Source organism: Oncorhynchus mykiss, chromosome 26, assembly GCF_013265735.2.
Source record: "Oncorhynchus mykiss isolate Arlee chromosome 26, USDA_OmykA_1.1, whole genome shotgun sequence".
Taxonomy (NCBI): Eukaryota; Metazoa; Chordata; class Actinopteri; order Salmoniformes; family Salmonidae; genus Oncorhynchus; species Oncorhynchus mykiss.
In genome coordinates this window covers 39481271-39501940 of record NC_048590.1, presented here as the reverse complement: position 1 = coordinate 39501940, position 20670 = coordinate 39481271, and the positions used below count along the sequence as shown (strand labels likewise).

General features: G+C 45.6%; 1 protein-coding gene across 3 annotated transcripts in view; it reads right to left on the bottom strand.

Moving 5' to 3' along the window:
* The window catches only part of LOC110506127 (protein unc-13 homolog C), a 223531-nt gene that overhangs the window by 96832 nt on the left and 106029 nt on the right, over positions 1–20670 (bottom strand). For all 3 annotated transcript variants that reach the window (XM_036964589.1, XM_036964590.1, XM_036964591.1), the window contains exons 18-19: positions 20253–20386; positions 16431–16516 (exon numbers count right to left, since the gene is read on the bottom strand). In XM_036964589.1, the coding sequence (XP_036820484.1) occupies positions 16431–16516; positions 20253–20386 (220 nt within the window). The remainder of the gene's footprint in view (positions 1–16430; positions 16517–20252; positions 20387–20670) is intronic.

The following is a 20670-nucleotide window of genomic DNA, read 5'->3' as shown; positions in this document are numbered from 1 at the left end:
GGGGGAGAGAGAGAGGTGGAGAGGGAGAGAGAGAGAGAGGGGGAGAGAGAGGGGGAGAGAGAGAGGGAGAGAGAGAGGGAGAGAGAGAGAGGTGGAGAGGGAGAGAGAGGTGGAGAGGGAGAGAGAGAGGGAGAGAGAGAGAGAGGGAGAGAGAGGGGGAGAGAGAGGGGGAGAGGGAGAGAGAGGGAGAGAATGAAAGAGAGAGAGAAAGAGAGGGAGAGAAGGGGAGAGGAGAAGAGGGAATGTGCTATGGGTCCACTCAGTGAGCTGCCCTCTGGAGAGAGTAACCAGAGTGAGTAACAAAGCAAATCAGATTTTATTGGTCACATACACATGGGTAGCAGATGTTAATGCGAGTGTAGCGAAATGCTTGTGCTTCTAGTTCCGACAGTGCAGTAATGTCTAACAAGTAATCTAACAAATTCACAACAACTACCTTATACACACAAATGTAAAGGGATGGAATAAGAATATGTACATATAAATATATGGATGAGCGATGGCTGTGCGGCATAGGCAAGATGCAATAGATGGTATAAAATACAGTATATACTGTACATATAAGATGAGTAATGTAATGTAAACATTATATAAAGTGGCATTGTTTAAAGTGACTAGTGATAGATTTATTACATCCAATTATTCATTATTAAAGTGGCTAGAGATTTGAGTCTGTATGTTGGCAGCAGCCACTCTGTGTTAGTGATGGCTGTTTAACAGTCTGATGGCCTTGAGATAGAAGCTGTTTTTCAGTCTCTTGGTCCCAGCTTTGATGCACCTGTACTGACCTCACCGTCTGGATGATAGCAATCATCCCTGTGTTAGTGTGTGTGTGTGTGTCTGCCTGCCCTACCCTGCCTTTCTCCAAGCCTTTTCATCCCTGGTTACCCTACAACCCCTACAGCCCTCTCCCCATCCTTCCCCAATCCCACCTCCCCCTTTGCAGTGTGTTGGTAGGCCCAGGGAGAACCCATCAACCCTGCTGACACAGAAGAGGAAACGTGTATTTTTCCTGACCTGTTTGGTTAAATGAACCAAACAGGTCAGGATAAATACACCAGTCTCCTCTTCTGTGTCAGCAGGGTTGATGGGTTCTCCCTGGGCCTACCAACACACTGCAAAGGGGGAGGAGGGAGGGAGGGGGAAGGATGAGGGAGAGGGCTGTAGGGGTTGACCTGTGACCTGTTCCCGGGGCAACCACAAATGAATGTATAATACTCCTCTAATCAGCCAGGTCACTCCAGATCCAAGGCGATATTCAACGTTCATCCAGGTTCCCAGGACGTCAGGGGATGCCTTCAAAACCGGCCACTAGGGGCAACGGGTAGCAGTATTACCATCAAGTAGAATTGTGGCTTGAGGATGGAGGATGGGCATAAGCAGCGAGCCCTGGCTCCGAGGGTCGCGCATTCAATCTAGGGCTGGGTGTTATACCGTATTTTACTATATACCGGTATGATGCACGGACCGGTTTGAGTTTTTACTTTACCTTCTATAACTGTATTTAAATGTTTAGTTTGTTAAATGTGATACGCTGTGCGTGACATCCTTTTCTACAGTTTACTCCTCTACTTGAGTCGTCTCTCTCCCCTCTCTCTCCATTCTGTTTTCCACACAGACCTAGCCCCGCCACCTGTCACTCAAGGAGCGCATTTGTTTTTGCTCGGCCACCAGACACTTGCAATTAGTCTCCATGGTCAATGCAGCACATGCAACAATGACCACGGTGGTGCTTCCACTCTGATTGTTAATATAAATCTACAAGAGTTCTGTAATTATACTATTAGTGTTTCTTACATCTGCAAACAGCTAGGTTTTCTTTTCTTAACAAGTTGTGGCTAAGTCTTGTTAGCCGTTAATGCTAATCACTAGTTAGCTGTCTAAAGTAGCAAGCTATAGATCCTGATACCAGTGAAGTTTGTGCAACAGTATCTTCTAAAACAAAGAGGAATAGCCGAAGCATGAATATGTTAGCTACATGAAGTAGCTAACAGAAAACATTGAATGTAGCCAAATATATAGGGTCCCCTAGGAAACACTGACCAAAACTTTGGTTCCTACCCAATCACAATAACTTCTCCCTGGCATTTTAATTAGTTGCCATGTCAAACAAGACTGTATTCAAAGCGCCCATTATTATCTTCTAACTATGGAATTAGAATAATCACTATTTTCCCAGTTTTATGATCTAATCGCAATTGCAACATTTGGTTTAAAGGCCTAGTAACTTCGGTCAACTCTGAGTTCAAATCGGAATAACCTGTACCTTGAAAGTGTCTCACCTCTTAGCCAGGTACATTTATATGGCAACGAATCCTTCAGAACTAACCTGCAACCGGGCAGGCTAACTCAGGGCTAACTCCATTAATCTCAAATGAAGTGTCTGGACCAATGAAATCAGATTCCCTCCCTCTTGCAAATATTTCATCATCATCCCCTTCATTTGAGGAAGACGACTGATTCAAAATTTTATTCCATTGAAATGTTTTTTATTGTGTGTTAAAAAATAGTGAAGCCAGAATACCTGTCACATTACACATTTAGGCTAATGACATAATGCATTTGAAACTTCACACACAGTAAAACTTGTGCATGACTTAATAACATTATTTTAGTGGGTTCTCATGCATTGATAAGTACACCAAAGCACACCAAAGATGGCATTAACAATAACAAGTAACAAAATAAAGATGGCACTTCTAAAAGCCTATTTCACACCTTAGCCAGCTGAATTTGCAAAATAACTTTTCTTTCATTTTGGCAAAAATGAAAATGTGGCACTGACTCTCCCATGGATTGATGTTTCAGCATTGTCTCAATGAAGAGTTTGGCGTTCAACTAGCCATGTGCAACATGCACACGCAGTAACAAACCTGCTAGAGTTAGCGTCAGGTGGACAAGCAATATCCACCATCGTAATATGGATGAAACCTGAGCTGGACTGGGAAGTTAACTGAAGCTAGCAAACCCTGAGTAGATATAGCTTGCATCGCAGTATACCCCTCTGGACAAATGTCGAATGCTGAAGTCAAACCATCATGTCATGTTGCAAATAGGTGCACGCACACTCTCACAAACACACATGCAAACATACACAAATTCTCACACACTCAAACACAGCTCTCTAAAATTAGCTGCATCCCTTTCTGCTTTTACCCTAGCACTGTAGGGCCCTGAGCGGGAAGCAGGGTATACATCAAAGACTTAATTAAAGCAGAACACTCTTAGTCTTTCGCTCTCTCTGTCTCTCTCAGTCTCAATGTCTCTCTCTGTCTCTCTCTCTGTCTCTCTCTCTCTCTCTGTCGCTCTCTCTCTCTCTCTCTCTCTCTCAGTCTTTCGCTCTCTCTGTCTTTCTCAGTCTCAATGTCTCTCTCTGTCTCTCTCTCTCTGCCTCTATCTCTCTCTCTCTCTCTCTCTCTCTCTGTCTCTCTCTCTCTCTCTCTCTCGGTCTCAGTCTCAGTCTCTCTCTGTCTCTCTCTGCCTCCGTCTCTCAATGTCTCTCTCAGTCTCTGTCTCTCTCTTTCTCTCTCTCTCTCTCTCTCTCTGCATGCTGGGAGTGTTTGGTGCATGCTGGGAATTGTATGAGTGAAGGAGTGCGTGTGTTGTGTAGAGTTAGATATTCAGAACTTTCTTTCGGTTTTCTATTCCTTGGTGGCATTTTTTGGTTTTCTTCTGTACATGATTAAGGTTATTATTTTTGTTGTGGTATAATTAAGTATTTGTTTTTCGTATTGAAATTACCCTGATTCAACGGGGATGGCAGCCCGAATGGGGATGCTGTCCCTGTCACTTCGGCTCGGCTTTAGGTGTGTTACTGAAGCTACTGTCACGGTGTAGGAGTTTCTGGTCGCCGTAGGAGAGAAGGTAGGCTATGAGAATGTTGCTTATGCATCCCGGATGAATAAAGCGGTGGTGGTATTTCTTAAAGAAGAGTATCTTGTAGATCGTATGGTTGAGAATGGCATACTTCTTAAAGAAGAGTGTCTTGTTGATCGGATGGTTGGGCATGGCGTACATCTTAAAGAAGAGTGTCTTGTAGATCGTATGGTTGAGCATGGTGTACTTCTTAAAGAAGATTGTCTTGTAGATCGTATGGTTGAGCATGGTGTACTTCTTAAAGAAGAGTGTCTTGTAGATCGTATGGTTGAGCATGGTGTACTTCTTAAAGAAGAGTGTCTTGTAGATCGTATGGTTGAGCATGGTGTACTTCTTAAAGAAGATTGTCTTGTAGATCGTATGGTTGAGCATGGTGTACTTCTTAAAGAAGATTGTCTTGTAGATCGTATGGTTGAGCATGATGTTGTTCTTAAAGAAGATTGTCTTGTAGATCGTATGGTTGAGCATGGTGTACTTCTTAAAGAAGAGTGTCTTGTAGATCGTATGGTTGAGCATGGTGTACTTCTTAAAGAAGATTGTCTTGTAGATCGTATGGTTGAGCATGATGTTGTTCTTAATGGAATGTTTATTCAAGTTACGCCGCTTTTTTCTCCGTCAACAAGGGTAACGATTTCAAATGTACCGCTGTTTATTCCAATATGAGCTATTAGAGCGCGAGCTATTGCGCTTTGGGAAGTTCGCCATTTCAATTAAGGTTGTCCCGTTGGGTTGCAAACACCCGGCTTTGAAACAGGTTATGTTGTTTTGGAAACAGGTGTTTATGTTATTGGACTCACCACAACAGACTTCGGAGTTATCATTTAAAGTATGACAACAGATTGTATGTGGCTTATGCTAGTACGGATAGTCAACGGTGTTTTGAGTGTGGGAATGTTGGCCATAAGGGACATGTTTGCCCGAAAAGGGAGAAGGCAGAGGGAGGGGCGCAGGTGGCCATTGTAACACCTGGGCCCACTGATGTAGGGAGAGGTGGGCCGACAGCGGCAGAGCAGCCACAAGCACCTGTTGCTGAGGAACAAGTTGTCCGTGTTGAGGGCACAGAGTTGCAACTTGTATTAGAGGGAAATGTTATGCAGCAGAAAAATATTGTTGTAGAAGGTAAGGATGTATCTGAAGAGCCAGTTCCTCAGACTGGTGAGCAGGTGCCCAGTACGAGTGCTGTGGTAAAGGAGGGGTTTCATGTGGAGCTGGGCTCCCAGGTAGTGGAGGAGATGCCCACTACGAGTAATGGGGTACAGGAGGGGGTTCATGTGAAGCTAGGCTCCCAGGTAGTGGAGGAGATGCCCACTACGAGTGCTGGGGTTCATGTGGAGCTAGGCTCCCAGGTAGTGGAGGAGATGCCCACTACGGGTAATGAGGTTCAGGTGGGGCTAGTCTCCCAGGTAGTGGAGGAGATGCCCACTATGAGTGCTGGAGTTCATGTGGAGCTAGGCTTCCAGGTAGTGGAGGAGATGCCCACTACGAGTAATGAGGTTCAGGTGGGGCTAGTCTCCCAGGTAGTGGAGGAGATGCCTGGTACGAGTGATGGGGTGCAAGTGGGGAGTGTTGAAAGGGATGTGGTAGAGGGGAGTCAGTTGTCTGTGTCCTCAGCTGAGGAGGATCAGGAGATATGGATATCTCTTTTGATATGATAGCAGCTGGTGAGGACTCAATTTACGATCTAGAGGAGGTAAATGGGTTTCTGGATCAGACTTTGGGGAAATCTGTCAATTTGTCAGATTATTTTGATGTTGATAAGTTTGTGAGGTCAGCTGTGATGTTACAGAAGACGGTGGGGTTAGACCAGTTGAGTGAGAAGAAGAGTTTTCGCTTGAGGACATGTGTTACTGCTGTTTCAGCAGCAAAAGGTGATGGGAAACATGGTCAGGTTAATAAGAGAAGATTAAAACAATGATGATGATCATGCTTCATAGGGTGTATTTTTTCACTTTGGTTTCTCTGTGGTTTCTTCTGCTTTTCCTTTCTCTTTTCTATATGGAGGTACTAAGGGTAGGTTCTCTAAATATTAATGGGGGAGGGACAGGAATAAGAGGGCTTGGGTATTAGAAGTAATAAAACAGATTATTTGATCAAATAAAGGAAACCGTAAGACTGTGTTTCTAATGTAGTTTTTCTACAGGAGACACAGTGATGAGGCTAATGTGGTCGACTGGGGTATGTGGTGGGAGGGACAGCATATACTCAGTCATGGTACTAATTTCAGTGCTGGGGTGGCAATCTTGTTTTCCTCAGGTTTAGGGGTGACTGTGGCATCTACAACAGAGATTTTTCGGGTTTTATTGGTCAAGGTAGATGTTATGTTTTTTATGTTTATGCTCCTAATGAGGGTACAGAGCGTATTGCTGTATTTGATCAAATAAAGGAAACCTTAAGACAGTGTGACCAAGAGGGGTATATGGTTTTAGGGGGTGACTGGAATTGTACAGTGGATTTTACTGTTGATCGCGCCGCTGAAGAACCTCATCTGCGGTCAGCCACTTGCCTGTCTGGTCTATTAGCTGAGTTTGAGCTTTCTGATGTGTTGAGAGTAAGGAATGCGAAAGTTAGGCAGTACACATGGCTAAAAGTTATTGAAGGTCGTGTCAGCGCAGCAAGGTTAGACAGGTTGTATGTATCTGAGCAATACTGTAGTAGGGTTGGAAGGTGTGACCTTACTCCTGTGGGTTTCTCTGATCATCATATTGTTACTGTTGATATTCACTTGTCCTGTCCACGAAGGTCATCACTTTACTGATATTTTAATGTTAAGTTGTTACATGATGTCATGTTTTGTGAAAGGTTTTTGTTGTTTTGGGAAGAATGGAGGGTTACAAAAGGGAATTTTGAGTCCTTGAGACAATGGTGGGAGGTTGGGAAGGCCCAAATACGATTATTTTGTCAACAGTATACGGCTCTGTCTCAAATTGAAATTAAAGAGACTATCAAGGCCCTTGAACAGGACACCAAGTCTATTGAATTGAAGTTGCTCACTCAGAACGACCCTGGACTAGTCATGAACTTACAGGACAAGAGACATGAACTGAGGCCGTTTCTGCATGAAAGAGTGAAGGGTGCCTTGATTAGGTCTCGTTTCGCTTCCCTCAAGGATATGGATGCTCCTAGCATTTAAAAAAAAAACTAGGACAGTCGACATTGCAATGTAAACAGATGGTCTGCCTTCATCTCCCTGATGGGAAGGTGACCACGGATGACAGTGAAATGCATCAACATGCAGTGGATTTCAACTCGGCCCTCTATAAGGCGGAGGATTGTGACTCTCTCTGTACTGCACAGTTGTTACACGGTCTTCCTCAATTGGGACCTGAGCAGAGAGTCGCATTGGACTCTGACATTACACTGCAAGAGCTGTCTACAGCAGTTATGCAGCTCTCAACAGGCCGAGCCCCTGGCATCGATGGTTTACCATCTGAGTTTTATAAGCACTTTTGGAGGTCTATTGGGGAGGATTTTTATGAAGTGGTGTGTGAATCTTTTCATGAGGGTTCTCTTCCTGTATCCTGTCAACGTGCGGTGCTTTCACTGTTGCCAAAAAAAGGGGGATTTGGCTCTCATAAAAAATTGGAGACCTGTTGCTTTGCTGTGCGCTGAATACAAAATTGTTTCTAAATGTCTCTCATACAGGTTGAAAGAGTTTCTGGGATTGTTGATCCACAAGGACCAGTCTTACTGTGTACCTGATCGCTCTATTGTTAACAACTTGTTTCTGATAAGAGATGTTTTAGACATTTGTAAACTGTCTGATGTAAATGTGGGTTTACTTTCGTTGGATCAGGAGAAGGCTTTTGATCGTGTGGACCACCGTGCTTGTTTAAAACGATGAAAGCCTTTGGGTTTGGGGATGTTTTTTTTGTCTTGGATGAATTTACTGCATGCTGGGGCCTTGTGTATGGTGAAGGTTGGTGGTGGTTTGAGTTGCCACATCCCTGTCCAAAGGGGCATCAGGCAGGGATGCCCAATTTCAGGGCAGTTATATAGTCTGGCGATTGAACCAATGCTTTGTTTTTTAAGAGCGAAACTTACTGGTTTCTCTGTGCCAGGTGTAATGAAGGGTCCCACGATAGCACTGTCTGCGTATGCAATGACGTGATAGTTTTTATTGCAGGGGGTGAGGATGTTAAGGTTCTCTCAAACTCTTTAAAGGTGTATGAGGGGGCCTCCTCAGCTAGAGTCAATTGGGAAAAGAGTGAAGCGCTGTGGGCAGGTCAGCTTCAGATGGGGTCTGCTCCACGGTTACCAGGGGGGCTTCAGTGGGGCAGAGATGGGATGAAGACTTTGGTTTTTTTTCTAGGCTCCGATGTCTTTCAGAAAAAGAACTGGGAGGGTGTATGCCAGACTGTAAAGAGCTGGGTGCTGCCCCAGCTGTCTTATAGGGGAAGGGTCCTGGTAGCTAATAATCTTGCTGCCTCTACCCTGTGGCACAGACTAATGATTTTGCAGCCACCAAAGTGCCTGATACAAGAGCTTCAGAGGACCCTTGTCAATTTCTTCTGGTCTGGACAACACTGGATTAAAGCTGCAGCCCTGTACCTGCCACTTCACGAGGGTGGGCAAGGCCTGGTGGACATTTCCTCTAGAATCATGGCTTTCCGGCTTCAAGCAGCCCAGAGATTGTTGTACAGAGACGGTTCTAGCTGGGTTGAAACAGCCTACACATAGATGAGGAGAGCAGGCTGTTTGGGCTTAGACAAGCCCTTTCCTCTTAAAGCTGGAAGGGGGTGATTTGCCTGGCCTGACTCCATGTTATGCAGGCTTGGAGAGTCCTTGTCAAGTCCCGTAAGGCCTGCACGCCACCAGGACTGTGGCTTTTTGAAGAGCCCCTTTTTCACAACACTGCCATTCTGGGTTCAGCTAGCCTATGTTCATGCCTGTTAGGCGTGGGGTGTACCAAGCTGGGTCATCTGATGCGGAGCAGGAGCAGATCGTTGGAGGAGCTGGGAGAAAGAGCGGGGATCCGATCATCTCGCCTACTGAGGAAGGTCGTTGCTGAGTTCTGCGACTCCTTGCCAGTGCTTCATCTGCAGTATGAGACAGACACTTCCAATTCTGATCGGTGGAAGGAGGGTCTGGATTATGTGTTCCCTGTACTGATTGTTAGTGCTGCGATGGGGGCATTCGAGGAGGACGTCGGGAAAGAAGGCCATGTGCAGAATATCTGTAAAGGTGTCCCATGCCTCTTCCCTGGAAGGGCTAAAATTGACGAGGTGGGCGGCTGTGCTTGGTCCAGGTGCCTCTCCAAAAGGCTGTTGGCGATCATTATACAAACTGCCCATTGATAAGAAGACAGCTGACCTCCAATGGAGGAGAATACATGGAGCTATAGCCACCAACATGCATATGGTACACCTGGACCCTGCTGTTGGGGAGGGGTGTCCATTCTGTGCTGAGTCTGAAACTCTGGCACATCTGTTTTTACTGTGTCCCAGGTTGGTCGGGATGATTGACCTGATCACTAATTGGTTCTCAACGTTGGGAGAGGTTTTCTCTTCCCAACTGTATATCTTTGTTTGCCAAAGTACAGGTTCAGTCAAAAGGGTGTAGTTGTGTTGCTTCATTTTGTGTTAGGGACAGCAAAATTAGCGATATCTAAGACCCGAAAGAACAGTATTCGGGGACAGGGGTCTGTGGATGTGGTGGGAATGCTGGAGGGAATGTTGGCATCGAGACTAAGGGTTGAGTTTGCCTATTATAAACTTGTCAACAATATTGATCTGTTTTTGAGTATATGGGGTATTCAGAGGCTGTTGTGTTTAGTTACTGTGGAGGAGGAATTGGAGTTGTGTTTTTAATTGATGTGTAACATGTGGTTTTGTATGAGTATTTATTGTGTGGTGGGCCCCCAGACCCAATAAAGATGATTTAAAACTCAAACTCTCTCAGTCTCAGGCTCTCAATGTCTCTCTGTCTCTCTCTCTCTGCCTCAGTCTCTCAATGTCTCTCTCTGTCTCTCTCACTCTCAGTCTCAGTCTCTCAATGTCTCTCTCTCTCTCTCTCACTCTGTCTCAGTCTCTCAATGTCTCTCTCTCAGTCTCTCTCTCTCTCAGTCTCAGTCTCTCAATGTCTCTCTGTCTCTCTCTGTCCCAGTCTCTCAATGTCTCTCTCTGTCTCTTTCTCTCAATCTCCAATATTCTCTCTGTTTCTCTCTCTCTCAAATTCAAATGGCTTTAAAAGGCATGAAACGTGTTACCACATACATTGCAAAAGCTAAGATATAGATACAACATATCAATGATGCCGCACACTGTTGATGATACTAATACAAATAATAATACTCAATGAGTAGTAACAATTAACATGACAAGAAGTAAGAAGTAAGAAATTAATGAGGACAATAAATAAATAGTGAGAAAGACATATGTAGCAAAGTTGTCTGTGGCCATCCCTGCAAGTGTGGCGAGAAGCTACATACACTATATATACAAAAGTATGTGGACACAACTTAAAATTAGTGGATTTGGCTATTTCAGCCACAACCGTTGCTGACAGGTCTATAAAATCGAGCACACAGCCACGCAATCTCCATAGGAAACATTGGCAGTAGAATGGCCTTGCTGAAAAGCTCAGTGACTTTCAACATGACACTGTCATAGGATGTCACCTTTTCAAAAAGTCAGTTAGTCAAATTTCTGCCCTGCTAGACCTGCCCTGGTCAAATGTAAGTGCTGTTATTATGAAGTGGAAATGTCTAGGACCGCAAAGTTATAGGCCACACAAGCACACAGAATGGGACCGCCGAGTGCTGAAAATCGTCTGTCCTCAGTTGCAACATTCACTACCGAGTTCCAAATTGCAACGTCAGCACAAGAACTGTTCGTCAGAGCTTCATGAAATGGGTTTCCAAGGCCTAGCAGCCGCACCCAAGCCTAAGATCACCATGAGCAATGCCAAACATCGTCTGGAGTGGTGTAAGGCTGGAAATACGTTCTTTGGAGTGATGAATCACACTTCACCGTCTGGCAGTGATGGATGAACCTGGGTGTGGCGGCGAACGCTACCTGGCCCAATGCAAAGTGCCAACTGTAAAGTTTGATGGAGGAGGAATAATGTCCTGGGGCTGTTTTTCATGGTTCAGGGAAATCTTAACGCTACAGCATACAATTCTAGACATTCTAGACATTCTAGACAATTCTGTGCTTCCAACTTCGTGGTAACAGTTTGTGGAAGGCCCTTTCCTGTTTCAGCATGAAAATGCCCCCGTGCACAAAGCGAGGCCCATACAGACATGGTTTGTTGAGATCGGTGTGGAAGAACTTGACTGGCCTGCACAGAGCCCTGACCTCAACCCCATCGAACACCTGTGGGATGAATTGGAACTGTGACTGCGAGCCAGGCCTAATCACCAAACATCTGTGCTTGACCTCACTAATGCTCTTGTGGCTGAATGTTCTAACATCTAGTGGAAAGCCTTCCCAGAAGAGTGGAGGCTGTTATAGTAGCAAAGGGGGGACCAACTCCATATTAATGGCCTTGATTTTGGAATGAGATGTTCGATGAGCAGGTGTCCACATACTGTTGGAATGAGATGTTCCATGAGCAGGTGTCCACATACTGTTGGAATGAGATGTCCGATGAGCAGCTCTGTCTCAACCTCTCTGAGGGCAGAGTGAGCACAACCTGTCCTCTCTGGGTAGCCAGATTTGTCTGTGACGGCCGGTTTCTATGGCCAGGCTGTTCTCACTTAGTCTCTTTCCATCGCTCTCCCTCCATCTCTCTCCATATCTCTCTCAATCTCTCCCTCCATCTCTCTGCATCTCTCTCCATCTCTCTCCATATCTCTCCATCTCTCTCTCAAACACAACATGAACTGCCGTCTACCTTTATATTGAAACTATTGCTCTACCAGCAACTCTCTCTCTCTCTCTCTCTCTCTCTCTCTCTCTCTCTCTCTGTCTCTCTCTCTCTCTCTCTCTCTCTCTCTCTCTCTGTCTCTCTGTCTCTCTCACTCTCTCTCTCTCTCTGTCTCTCTCTCTCTCTCTCTCTCTCTCTCTCTGTCTCTCTCTCTGTCTCTCTCTCTCTCTCTCTCTCTCTCTGTCTCTCTCTCTCTCTCTCTCTGTCTCTCTCTCTCTCTCTGTCTCTCTCTCTCTCTCTGTCTCTCTCTCTCTCTCTCTCTGTCTCTCTCTCTCTCTCTCTCTGTCTCTCTCTCTCTCTCTCTGTCTCTCTCTCTCACTCTCTCTCTCTCTCTCTCACTCTCTCTCTCTCTCTCTCTCTCTCTCTCTCTCTCTCTCTCTGTCTCTCTCTCTCTCTCTGTCTCTCTCTCTCTCTCTCTGTCTCTCTCTCTCTCTCTCTCTCTCTGTCTCTCTCTCTCTCTCTCTGTCTCTCTCTCTCTCTCACTCTCTCTCTCTCTCTCTCTCTCTCTCTCTCTCTCACTCTCTCTCTATCTCTCTCTCTCTCTCTCTCTCTCTCACTCTCTCTCTCTCTCTCACACACACACAAACTGACTTGGGACGTTCTGGTTATGTGCATGCTAGGGTGTGTGTGTGTGTTTGCGTGAGTGCGTGCATGAAGTTATTGTATATAAGTGAATGAGGATAATGCAGTGGGATAGTGTTTAACCCTTTGACATGTAAGAACACACGGGTGTGATCATTCTAAAGTGGTCCCTGCATTTTACGCTCAATCCGCTGTGATTAGAACACTTATTTAGAACGTCCAGTTAGGACACCCGCAACAGTTGGCGTTTGAGCTGGCCACATTGTTTTCACTTTCACCATGTGAAAGGCTAACACAATTCTCATCCAAACCGGAAAATGTCAGCTACATTAGTTGTAGCGCTAACTGAGGAAAGAGTGACCTAACACAAGCAGTCATATTTAGCTAACTCTCAGTTGACAGAAACCGTAATTAATAATAGAAATGACTATTTACAATTAATCATATCACGGGTGACCTCACCAGTGATCTAAATAATTTAATAAAACGTGATGGGTATTTTGTGTGAGCCGCCATATTTGTTTTTTCATGTCAACCAAAGATAAGATGTTGCAAGATGAGTTTGGTCTGTTTGCAGTATGCATGTGTGTCGTTTACCATCATTCACTTCCTGAAGTTTACTCAAAAGACGATTGAACCATCCCTTCACTTCATTTTGTTCTAGCATCTTTGGTCTGGCAGACATTTACGTGACAACCGGAATGCATTTTATGATGTCAACAAACATGGCGCCACGCTGAACACTGTGCCTGGACTGGACCTCAGTGTCAAGGAAGGCTCCTGCCATGGAGCTGGACTGGACGCCATGTCTGGACGACACCGGCGCAGAGGAAGGCTCCTGCCATGGAGCGGGACTGGATGCCGTGTCTGGACTGGGCATCGGCGCAGAGGAGAGCTCCTGCCATGGAGCTGGACTGGACGCCGTGTTTGGAAGCTCCGGACCATTGACCCTCGCCGAAGGTTCCGGGCCGTGGACTGTCTCAGGAGGTTCCGGGCCATGGACTGTCTCAGGAGGTTCCGGGCCGTGGACCGTCTCAGGAGGTTCTGGGCCGTGGACTGTCTCCGGAGGTTGCGGACCGTCTCTGGAGGTTCGGGACCGTGGACCGTCTCTGGAGGTTCCGGAACGTGGACCATCTCTGGAGGTTCCGGAACGTGGACCGCCGTTGGAGGATCCGGACTGTGGACCGTCGTTGGAGGTTCCGGACTGTGGACTGTCGCTGGAAGCTCTGGACTGGGAACCATCCAAGGAGCCAACCAAGGAGCAGGCACAGGACGTACCGGACTGGGGAGGCGCACTGGAGGCCTGATGCGTGGGGCCGGTACAGGTGGCACCGGACTGGTGACACACACTTCAGAGCGAGTGCGGGGAGAAGGAACAGGACATTCTGGGCAGCGGAGGCGCTCTGGAGGCCTGATACGTGGGGCCAGTACAGGTGGCACCGGACTGGTGACACGCACTTCAGGGCGAGTGCGGGGAGAAGGAACAGGACGTACTGGGCTGTGAAGGAGCACCGGAGACCTGGTGCTTATAGCCTGCATAAATTGTACCGGTTCGATGACACACTTCGCACGACAAGTACGAGGAACTAGCACAGGATGCACTGGGCTGTGGAGGCGCCCTGGAGACCTGACGTGTAGAGCCGGCACAAATTGTACCGGAACTATGTCACACTTCGCACGGTAAGTGCGAGGAGCTAGCACAGGACATACTGGGCTGTGGAGGTGTACATCTGGGCGAGTGCGAGGAGCAGGCACAGGACGTACCGGACTGGGGAAGCGCACTGGAGGCCTGATGCGTGGGACCGGCACAGATTGCACGCTCCTCCAAACGCCTGCGTTTCCGCATACTCCTCGCCAACTCCATTCTCCGGTATCCCTCCTCGCACTGTTCTATTGAATCCCAGGCGGGATGTGGCACTCTCCCTGGGTCGACCGACCATCTCTCTACCTCTTCCCATGTTGTCACTGGTTCACACCTCGGCTCTGCCGACCACCCCGTGTGCCCCCCCCAAAAAATTCTGGCTGTCTTTTGGGCTTTCCTTGTGGCCGCGAACCCCGCGTCGTCGCTGTTCTCCCTTCTCTCCTTGCGTCCTCTGTGACTCCTGCCAAGGAAGTATCCCCTGTCCTTCCCATTATTTCCTCCCAGGTCCAACTTATTTTCCCCATCATTGCTGGCTGCTTGGTCCTTGACTGGTGGGATATTCTGTCACAATCGTTGGAATCATACTCGAACCAACGTGCAGCGTGATCTGGGTTCCACATCTGTTATTTAAAGTAAGTGAACCACACAACAAAACAATAAAGAAATAAACAAAACGTGATGAAAATGGAGTGCTAACATGCAACTACACATAAACAATATCCCACAAACACAGGTGGAAAAAAAGGCTACCTAAATATGATCCCCAATTAGAGACAACAACTGCCAACTGCCTCTAATTGGGATTCATACAAAATCACCAACATAGAAAAACAAAACTAGAACCCCACATAGAAACAATAAACTAGACTAACCCCCAGTCACGCCCTGACCTACTGTACCATAGAAATGAAGGCTCTCTATGGTCAGGACGTGACACTTACTTTGATAGGAACGCACACATGTCCAAAGTTATTATTAATAGTGAAGGCAATGTGGCCGCCAGCCGGAAAATGTGCAAGGGAGGAAAAGTTTGTGCTTGGGCTCTCAACGAAGAGAGACATTTGTCTGGCTCAGTAATGTCTCAAACAGAAACGGTCCGCAACAGTGAAATGGGCAGAACACACCTCAATTCAAACAGTTGTTAGAAAATAAAAACAACTTGTTAAAAAATTATTTGAAATGGACAAGTTGCTCTATAGCCAATAGATCATTAGCAGGCAGCGTACCTTGGTCTGAGGGCAGTGTGGGTGAATTGTTCTGTTGTGTAACAATCCCATTTTGGAAAAGTAAGTGCATTCTGACACCACGCGCATAAAAAAGACTGGCCACTGGTGAGGTCACTGCTTTCCTTTCTCCTCCAAAAAGATGGAACTAACACACAATGACCTGCTTTCTTAATAGCACTGACTGGGGACATTCACACACACACGCACTCACACATGAAGGCAGGCAGGCAAGCTTGCAGTCCGACGCACACCGCCAGATGCACAGCCCCATAACAGTCAGGTTTAGTTGAGATTTACGTAGATTTATGTTCTCCATTAAAATACATACTGTAGCTAATATAAAACGACTGAAGAATTGTGGTAAAACAAATAGCAATTATGATGTATGGGAAAGAATGCCCTAATCTAATATCTTAAACCTCTGGAAATAGAATGCCTACATGCAAAACCTTAATATCCCATAATGATGCAAGAAGGTCCCATTATAATGAGATAACAACTTTGTGCTATGGTCAAACTGGTCATCTGTTTTCACAGATTTTATGTAAGAGGAGGGAGGAGGAGGGCGAGGTAAGAGGAGATATGTGAGCGTGTGCAACACTGATAAGGGTCCTCCCTGCAACACGGAAACACACTCCCTGGAGCGACACACCCCCATGACACACCCAAAACTCTGGGCACACGTCACAAAGCCTGCGCACACACACACATAGACACAGACACACACACACACATGTCACACAAGCCTGCCACCATGACTCTGATTTAGATAGTAATATAAGTATAGTGTGTCCTCTGAAGGAAAGCCCTACTTTAGCTCTGGGGAAGATAGCAGAGAGAGAGGTAGGGAGAGCAGAGAGAAGAGGGAGCGAGTAGAGATAGAGGCAGAGAGGCAGAGAGAGAAAGAAAGATTGAGAGAGAGAGAGAGAGAGAGAGAGAGAGAGGGGTGGAGAGAGATAGAGAGAGAGAGAGAGAGAGAGAGAGAGAGAGAAAGAGAGAGGGGGGTAGAGAGAGAGAGGAGTAGAGAGAGAGAGAGAGAGAGAGACAGAGAGAGAGAGAGAGAGAGAGAGAGAGAGAGAGAGAGAGTGAGAGAGAGAGAGAGAGGGAGTAGAGAGAGAGAGAGAGAGAGAGAGAAAGAAAGAATGAGAGAGAGAGAGAGAGAGAGATAGAGAGAGAGAGAGGGAGTAGAGAGAAGTGACACACAGGGTTTTGACAGATCAATAGCATTTCCTACTAACCTTCCATGGCGTATTTCATGTCCAGGGCAAACAGGTTCCATATGAACTCAGCGCTGACCTTCCCCATATTCAGCTCTTGGGGAAATCTGTGGGAGGAATTACAATGGATCCACATCACACTCATTTCCTCATAATCACAAGCTTGACTGGACACTCAGACTGCCTGTTTCTGTCTCGAATAGCACCCCAATCCCTAGCTCTGGTCAGAAGGAGTGTGGAAGTGGGTTGGATAGAAAATAGGGTGTCACTGGAGATTTGGGATAAATTGTTTGAATGTCAGAGGAAGAATTCAACTGAAGATCTAATAACCCTGAGAGAGAGAGAGAGCGAGAGAGAGAATTAGCCCAGCAGGAGAAGCTCTCCCTTGATAAAGATACCCCCACCCCGAGCGGGTCGGACCAGACCTCTTCATGATGTAACCCCACAGACGAGCAACCCCCAGCAGAGAGTCAACCTCCCAGCACAGATTACCACTCCCTCATTGAAATGAAGGACAAATTCACCCAGCTGGAGGTAAGGCAGGTGGAGCTGGAACAGCAGGTGATTACACTTCAGTCAGCACAGACCCAGACAACAGTCCAGCACAACAACACCCCCTTAACCAGACCCGGAATGCTGGAGGTGGAGAGAGACATATCTGCATTCTGGACAGTGGTGAGACAACTACAACAGGAGAAAGAGGAGCAGAACAGAGCATTAGAGGAGAGGATCAGACTGCTGGTGGAGGAGAGGTTGAGGGGGATGGAGGAGAGGGTGAGGGGGACGGAGGAGTGGTTGAGGGCGACGGCGTGTGACAGAGAACAACCCACTAGAGAGGTGGCCACCCCCACAGAGAAGCCAGCAGAACAGCCCACCTCAGCACCCGACAAAAGTCTTGACACGAATGAAGACAGCTTCTCCATCCTGGAGAGGGAAATCAATCATTTCCAGGCCCAGGGACATGTACTAGTCTGTGGCGACCTAAATGCTAATTATCAAAATCCAGAAAAGAGCCGTATGGGGGCGCTATTTCATTATTGGATAAAAAAACGTGCCCGTTTTAAGCGCAATATTTTGTCACGAAAAGATGCTCGACTATGCATATAATTGACAGCTTTGGAAAGAAAACAGTCTGACGTTTCCAAAACTGCAAAGATATTATCTGTGAGTGCCACAGAACTCATGCTACAGGCGAAACCAAGATGAAACTTCAAACAGGAAATGAGCAGAATTTCTGAGGCTCTGTTTTCCATTGTCTCCTTATATGGCTGTGAATGCACCAGGAACGAGCCTGCCCTTTCTGTCGTTTCTTCAAGATGTCTGCAGCATTGTGACGTATTTGTAGGCATATCATTGGAAGATTGGTCATAAGAGACTACATTTTCCAGGGGTCCGCCCGGTGTCCTTTGTCTAAATTGGTGCGTAATCTTCAGCTGCGGGCATTTTCTCCTGCGATTCAGAACAGAAAGCACACTTCCACGAACGATATATCATCAAAGAGATATGTGAAAAACACCTTGAGGATTGGTTCTAAACAACGTTTGCCATGTTTCAGTCGATATTATGGAGTTAATTTGGAAAAAAGTTCGGCATTTTGATGACTGGATTTTCATTTTTTTTTGGTAGCCAAACGTGACGCAGCAAACGGAGCGATTTCTCCTAAACAAATAATCTTTCAGGAAAAACTGAACATTTGCTATCTAACAGAGTCTCCTCATTGAAAACATCTGAAGTTCTTCAAAGGTAAATTATTTTATTTGAATGCTTTTCTGTTTTTTGTGAAAATGTTGCCTGCTGAATGCTAACTCTAACGCTAAATGCTACGCTAGCTAGCTACTGTTTGTTACACAAATGATTGTTTTCCTATGGTTGAGAAGCAAATTTTGAAAATCTGAGATGAGTGTTGTTAACAAAAGGCTAAGCTTGAGAGCTAGCATATTTATTTCATTTCATTTGAGATTTTCATGAATAGTTAACGTTGCGTTATGGTAATGAGCTTGAGGCTGTATTCACGATCCCTAAATGCTACGCTAGCTAGCTACTGTTTGTTACACAAATTATTGTTTTCCTATGGTTGAGAAGCAAATTTTGAAAATCTAAGATGAAAGTGTTGTTAACAAAAGGCTAAGCTTGAGAGCTAGCATATTTATTTAATTTCATTTGTGATTTTCATGAATAGTTAACGTTGCGTTATGGTAATGAGCTTGAGGCTGTATTCACGATCCCGGATCCGGGATGGCTAAGTGCTAGAGGTTAAATTCTATAACCACCTAAAAGGAAGCGATTCCCAAACCTTCCATAACAAAGCCATCACCTACAGCGAGATGAACCTGGAGAAGAGTCCCCTAAGCAAGCTGGTCCTGGGGATATGTTCACAAACACAAACACACCCTACAGAGCCCCAGGACAGCAGCACAATTAGACCCAACGAAATCATGAGAAAACAAAAAGATTATTACTTGACACATTGGAAAGAATTAACAAAAAAACAGAGCAAACTAGAATGCTATTTGGCCCTAAACAGAGAGTACACAGTGGCAGAATACCTGTCCACTGTGACTGACCCAAACTTAGAGAAGACAGGCTTTGTGCACACTGCCCACAAAATGAGGTGGAAACTGAGATGCACTTCCTAACCTCCTGCCCAATGTATGACCATATTAGAGACACATATTTCCCTCAGATTACACAGATCCACAAAGAATTCGAAAACAAATCCAATTTTGATAAACTCCCATATCTACTGGGTGAAATTCCACAGTGTGCCATCACAGCAGCAAGATTTGTGACCTGTTGCCACGAGAAAAGGGCAACCAGTGAAGAACAAACACCATTGTAAATACAACCCATATTTATGCTTATTTATTTTATCTTGTGTCCTTTAACCATTTGTACATTGTTAAAACTGTATATATATAATATGACATTTGGATTGTCATTTTTGTTTTGAAATGTGTGTAATGTTTACTGTTAATTTTGATTGTTTATTTCACTTTATATATTCACTTTATATACTATCTACCTCACTTGCTTTGGCAATGTTAACACATGTTTCCCATGCCAATAAAGCCCCGTGAATTGAATTTAATTGAATTGAAGAGAGATAGATATAGATACAGGTAGAGAGGATAACAGAGAGAGATGGGGAAGTGAAGAAAGAGAAAGAAGAGCGGGAGAGAGATAGGAAGAGGCGTTTGTAGAGAAATTGTTATTTTGTATATTATAGATTTCCAGTCAGCCCTTAATTGTGAAAAGTCACTGGGATAATTATCCAGCCTACACACAGCGATGGAATGACAGGAATTACGTTAAAGGCTTTTTGCGCAGATAAGGTCAATTTCCCTCTCAATGTGTTACTTTCCCTAAAATAGCTCTCAAACACAAAAACAAACACGCATGCACTAACACACAAACACAAACACACACACACTAACACAAAACACTTGCACACATATGCAGCACGCACATGCACACAAATGCAAAACACATGCATGTGTACATATGTATGCACACACACACACTAATATAAGGCAGAACATCTTGCCTTGAGAAATACTTGTGAGACAATCCTTAAATGTTCCTCATAGCTCCTACCCCTCCCCCCAGTTGTGACACATCTAAATCATGCAAGCACGCAGACTCAGATGCAGAAAGACACACACACACACACACACACACACACACACACACACACTCTTTCTCCATCTCTCTCTTGCTTTCCCTCTCTCACTGATTTCTGTTGCTTATTCACTTGCCGTTTATGCCCTCAGCTATCCCAGAGCCATTATCCCAAAATAGATCTATCACTGTGTGTGTGTCTGTGTGTGTCCATTTTGTACGTACTGGTTGATGACAGGGGTGTAGGCGGTGCGGTCCTCGTCGATCACAGACACCATGAGAGTGATGAGCTTGGGCCAGAAGTCCAGGTTCTTTATTGACGGACCCTGCTCCTCCCGGGGAAGATTCTGCTTACGGGCCTGTAGGGGGATAGAAGAAGAGGGGGGTGGAGAGAGAGAGAGAGGCAGAGATGAAGGTTGTGGTGGAGCTCAGTAATCACAGACAGACAGACAGACAGACAGACAGACAGACAGACAGACAGACAGACAGACAGACAGACAGAAGACCTCAAGTGGACTTTTACAGAGAGCAGAGAGTTTTGCATATGGCAAGCTAAGCCTGCAGCTCATGTTTATTCAAGACATGGCCTGACATCTTAAATGGAGCTAAACAGAAACCAGACAAACACAGATAAAAGCTCACA